Source organism: Verticillium alfalfae, genomic scaffold (genome assembly GCF_000150825.1).
Source record: "Verticillium alfalfae VaMs.102 supercont1.3 genomic scaffold, whole genome shotgun sequence".
Classification (NCBI taxonomy): Eukaryota; Fungi; Ascomycota; class Sordariomycetes; order Glomerellales; family Plectosphaerellaceae; genus Verticillium; species Verticillium alfalfae.
In genome coordinates, this window is record NW_003315036.1 from 2,378,382 (window position 1) to 2,383,800 (window position 5,419).

General features: G+C 57.1%; 3 protein-coding genes across 3 annotated transcripts; all 3 read left to right on the forward strand.

Moving 5' to 3' along the window:
• Positions 1 to 101: 101 nt before the first annotated feature.
• On the forward strand, positions 102 to 884 carry VDBG_03248 (conserved hypothetical protein; the record flags this gene model as incomplete). The annotated part of the gene is made up of 2 exons (XM_003007063.1): positions 102 to 316; positions 452 to 884. The coding sequence occupies 2 exons, from the start codon at positions 102 to 104 to the stop codon at positions 882 to 884; spliced, it is 648 nt and encodes a 215-aa protein (XP_003007109.1).
• Positions 885 to 2,010: 1,126 nt separating this feature from the next.
• VDBG_03249 (RTA1) lies at positions 2,011 to 2,715 on the forward strand (the record flags this gene model as incomplete). The annotated part of the gene is made up of 1 exon (XM_003007064.1): positions 2,011 to 2,715. One exon carries the CDS (start codon positions 2,011 to 2,013, stop codon positions 2,713 to 2,715), a length of 705 nt encoding a protein of 234 aa, XP_003007110.1.
• Positions 2,716 to 3,521: 806 nt separating this feature from the next.
• On the forward strand, positions 3,522 to 3,967 carry VDBG_03250 (hypothetical protein; the record flags this gene model as incomplete). Its single annotated transcript, XM_003007065.1, has 3 exons — positions 3,522 to 3,675; positions 3,733 to 3,832; positions 3,892 to 3,967. 3 exons carry the CDS (start codon positions 3,579 to 3,581, stop codon positions 3,920 to 3,922), a joined length of 228 nt encoding a protein of 75 aa, XP_003007111.1.
• Positions 3,968 to 5,419: the final 1,452 nt, after the last annotated feature.

The following is a 5,419-nucleotide window of genomic DNA, read 5'->3' on the forward strand; positions in this document are numbered from 1 at the left end:
TTCACCACCAGACGGCCGGCCTCGAGGGCTTCCGCGCCGCCCTGACCAAGCTCGACGCGGGCGCCACCGACTGGGAGCCCAGCTTCTGCTTCGCCGCCATCATGGTCCTCACCATGTGCTGGCAGCCCGCCGGGTCGCACGGCGAGGCCGGCGACGGCCAGCCCGTGGCCCTGACGCCCGGCGCCCTCGATCTCTTCGTCTTCATCCGCGGCGTCTGGGCCGTCATGGAGCCGTCCGAGGCCCAGATTCTCGAAACGCCGCTGGCGCCGCTGGCCGGCAACGGCCTGTCACATCGGCTCGATCCGAGCAGCTTCAAGTGAGTCGCCTTCCCTGCCTTGCCTTGCCTGCCTTCCCTGCCTTGCCATTGTCCTTTTCCCTCCCATCTTGCCACACATCTCCACCCCTGACCTTGATGTTCGCATGTTGACCGTGAACAACCGCCCCCTGGCAGCAAATCCACGCTGCGCTTCTCCATCCTGCCCGAAGACATGTTCGACGCCCTCGACGACACGTCGACCTTTTACGAGACGACCCTCGACGGACCCAGCCGGCACGACTACGTCCACGCCGTGCACCTGCTGCGGCGCGCCGTGTGGTTGGTCGCCGGCGCCGGCGCGCAGCCCGAGTCGCACATGATCATGTTCATCCCCTACCGGGTCGAGGACAACCTGCGCCTCGACATCATCGCGTGCCGGCCGCACGCCATGGTCTTCCTGGCGCACTTTGCCGTGCTGCTGCGCGCGTTCGAGACGCGGTTCTGGTACTTTGGCGGGCTGGCGAAGCGCATGTTCGCCGTCGTTGACGAGAGCCTCTCGCGGTTCCCGGTGCATTTGGATGCCGTGCTGTGGCAGAGGAGACATGTATTTGAGAGCTACGAGTCATAGCGGAGGGGGGGTGGGCATCAGGTCATGGAGAGATTTTTCAACGAAGAAGTGCAGCATGTAGAAACTAGAGTCGCATGACGATTTGTTGCGTCGAGCTATCGAGTGTGCTTGTGAATTGGAAGATTCATGATCTTGTTTACCATGATCCAGGGGGTTAAGCGGACCAGATCACAGTCAACCCCGCGCCGGTGACGGCTCATGAGATGCAACATAACCCCGTGAGACAAGTTGAATGGGTGAACAGAGCGCATACACTGGCGCGCACAGCCTAGCTTGTCTGCCATGAAATCTGCTCTACGCATAGCCACAGTGATGAGTTGCCTCTCGGATAATTTTGCGAGACCGCGGAAGCCGCAGTGTTGGGCGAGTCATACAACCAACTAGACTTTTGTCTCGCATCCACGCCTCGTCAATCCATCGTATCTCGCTCGCATCTCTCGCAAGACTATAGCAACAGACGCGTCAACCCCATGCAAGTATCGTGCTGCTGGATAGACAATGTCCTCTTTCTTCGCATATCGGGCTCTCGGAGGCGTACTTCGCCAGGGCGATGATCCATGGAGGAGGACCCGCCCGCTGAGAGCTGAATATCAACCGCCCCTGACTATATATTTGGGGACTCCCTGGTGTAGTTGACTGGCAGGTGTGTCGACAATGCCCTCGCTTCAAGCCATCTTGTAACCTACAGTGCAGCCTTTTGTCCTTCAGTTTGACTACCTTCATCCACCATCACGAGCATTGAACGTTGCGCCGCCATTCGAGACACCCAGCCCACCGATTAGCAAAGGTCTTCTCTTCGTCTATCCGATGCAAAGGTTCAACATGATACTCTCTCGCGCAGAGCTGCTCCCCTACAAGGAGGGTATTTACCTCTGGAAATACGTGCCATCACTGGCACTCAGCATCATTTTTCTCTCACTCTTTGGCGTTCTTTCGCTCGCCCATACATGGAGGATGTTCCAACACCGCTTGTGGTTTTGCCTACCGTTTGTGGTCGGAGGGTATCGTGCGTATCCCATCGTTTCCGTGGGACGCTGTCCTTGGGACCCTGTGCTAACAAAAGGGAACAGTCGAGGCCGTTGGCTGCGTAGGCCGAGTCATAGCCCGAAACGACACGAGCGAGCTCATGCCCTACATCATCCAGTCCATCTTCCTGCTTGTCCCGCCCTCGCTCTTTGCCGCCAGCATCTACATGGTCCTTGGCCGCATCATCCGCGGTCTCGGCCCCCGCGCCGTAGCCCTCTCCATCATTCGCCCTACATGGCTCACCAAGGTGTTCGTCGTCGGCGACGTCTCCGCCTTTGTCATCCAGGCCGGCGGCGCCGGCATGATGACGAGTGCCACGAAGAAAGACCTAGGAAAAACCACCGTCATCGTGGGCCTGTTTGTCCAGATTGTCTTCTTCGGCCTCTTCGTCCTGGCGGCCGTCATCTTCGACGTGCGGTACAGACGCGGCCGCGACGGCTTCAGCGTCGTCGACGCCGACACGGCGCAGCTGCGCGACGGGGCCGTCGTTGCCCGGGGCGAGCCGTTTGACTGGGCGAAGCTCATGATTATGCTGTACGCCACGTCGGCGCTGATTCTCGTGCGCTGCACGTTTCGCATCATCGAGTACATCATGGGCCCTGAGGGCTATCTCCTGTCCAACGAGTGGCCGCTTTTCGTCTTTGACCTGACACTCATGGCGTTGGTCATGGCCATTTTCTTTGTCTGGTATCCATCCACTATCAAACCGTTTCCGGTGACCGACTCGGTCGATTTTGAGCTGGCCGCAGAGACCAAAACCAAGCGCAGTCTTGTCGGAAGAAAAGTCTCCGGAGGAGTGGTGTAGGGCCAGAGGACCATCTAGGATTCCGTCACAGACCTCGGTCATATGGGCAGCCTTGCATCGGGAGGACCGGCGATATATGACGAGAAATCTGCGCTGTTTTGTGAGGCAGACTGATACTGTGTCTCAAGTTTTAGACTTAGGGTGTGTAGGTAGATTGGGTGGGAGATTTGGTTTGTAAGACTTCTTTGCACTACATGGTTGACCTGGACAGCATTTGATGAGGTTATCCCTGGCGTGCAGTATCGCGGCGAACCGCTCTCATAGCTTGTTTGAGTATTATCCAATATTGCAAACAAAGTATTACAATGGAAGAGCCCAGCATGAGACCTAGACAAGCACCGGATCGTCACATTAGCTAACCTATATAACCTCTTTCAAGGCTCCGTCAACATACAATAATCCGAGCTCCCACTTGCAGAACGAATCGCAATACACTCCGGATCCCACGTCACATCATGCGCCGTGGCCCAGTCCGTGAATGCCGCTCAAGGTTTGCCTCGTCCGGCCCTTAGCGCCGTCGTGCCAGCCGCCTGCCCAACCACCAGCGCGCCTCCCGAGACGGTGTCTCATCTGCTGGAGCCGGGGGCCCGCCAGACCTCTTGCGACACGATCGTACCTTTTCTAACCCCATCGGATAGGGCAGTAAAGCTGTCAAGGGCAGGATTCTTGGCAGACCGGCGTCATGGGCGCACTCCGACTTTCCGGGAGGTCTGGTTTCAGCGAGCGTGTTGCTTCAGCATGACGACATTGAGTGTTGCGAAAAGGCATAAAATAATGACTGCCCGCGGGGTTGACCTCATGAACCCAGACCCATTGATCACTGGAAAATACAACACTCAATCATCAACAAACTCAAACTCATCATGGACTTCATCAAGAAAGTGGCCAAGTCGGGCAGCGCTGACAAGGGCGCCAGCGGTGATCAGGCTGCTGCAGGCAACCAGGACTACGCTGACAAGGGTACGATATGGCGTGAACGCGTTGCGAGACGGACAGTGGAGCTAACAAGAACTCTAGCCTTTGACTTTGCCAGCAAGAAGTCGGGACATAACATTGACCGCAACACACAAGAGAAGATCACAGACGGCGGACGATCTGCCTATGAAAAGGCAACGGGGTGAGTACTTAGCTGTGACAGGGGCGCTTTGTACATTACGCGGACTAATGGCGACACAGTTCCAAAGTGTCGGACAAGATCTCGAACTGAGGTGCAAAGTAGTAGGGCCATAAATAAACATGTTCTCAACTGATATGCTGTCGTCTTCAATTCGCCATGCGAACGTCCCATGCTGAGTTCGCTGTAACATGTGACAGCCAGACCGAGCTACCCTTCTAGAACAAGATTTGCCAAGAGCTCCGACGCAGGGTCCAAACTAAGGGAGGGGTTCCTGAGGATGCTAGGATCTCATCAATTCGTGATACACCGCACAAGATCGTGCAGTCGATCCTAGACAAGCTGAAGGAGACAGTCCAGAGGGACCCCGCACATGTTGCCATTGCCATGCCAGCTGACGACAAAACGGTAGCCGTGACACCGCCCACTCCCGGCTCAAACGGATCGTGGCCGTCGCGAGAGACAGCCAAGGTTCAGCTCGACAGCCTCTAGCGGCCCGCCCAACTCGGCCTCTCCCCCACTCTCTATTTCCACATCCACCTGCAATCTGCCTCCTTCGGGGATCTGTGCTGTACTGTACATGGTAGGAGTGCTGAGCATCTGGCTCGCTACAGCACTGCACCACCACGCAGGCTCCACCGGCCGCAGCAATCCCGTGTGCATCGCGATCACGATGCCCTCAAATCTGCCACTCACAGCCGAGATGGCCCGACCTACCCCGCAGCGATTAAGCTTCGGATTCAGCTGACACCATCGCGACCTACCCCTCCCCGTCCCTGCTGTTCCCTGTTGTTCTGGCTCCTCAGTGTCGCTCCCTGATCTTCCCCTGCTTGGGTGCCCCCCCCTGGCACAGCCCGAGCTTCCCTGACAGTGCTTGTTGGCACACACACCAACGGGGAGAAGCTGGACCCTCCGTGCCGCCAGGCCTAGGACCCAGGACCCCTCCTTATGGATATCCACCGTTCCGGTGTTGCTGGGGGGGCACCAGCAACGGGCCCCTCCGTTCCCATCCCGCCTGGTTTTGGGAGGCCTGCCGTCTTTGGGACCTGGATGGACCCTCATTGAGCTACAAACCAACTACCTGCGTACCTTGTCTGCTTCCAGCTACCTTGGCTTGCCTGGCGTGAGGTGGTGAGTGGGTTGGGTATATAATCATCTCCCTCATCACCTTCCCCGCCATCACCCCTCTTCTGCCCACCTCGACACATCACCAGCAGCAGCATCATCATCTACACCAAGAACAATCTTGACTCCAAACCCCAACACTCTTCTTCACAATGGATTTCCTCAAGAAGGCCGCCGAGTCCATCTCCAGCAGCAGCAACAACAACAACAACAACAACCAGCAGCAGCAGCAGCAGCAGGGTAACAACAACAACAACGCCAGCGGCTGCACCCAGCAGCCCCAGCAGCAGCAGCAGACTGACGACTACGGCGACAAGGGAAGCTTCTTCACAAAATGGTGCTTGTTCACCCACATGTTCTCATTTCTTCCCACAGCTCCTTCATAGCAGCGTCAAGCATCATCAGACTAATTTTGTCGCGCAGCCGTCTTCGCCTTGTTTTCATAGAACGGCTACTCCTTCGTCG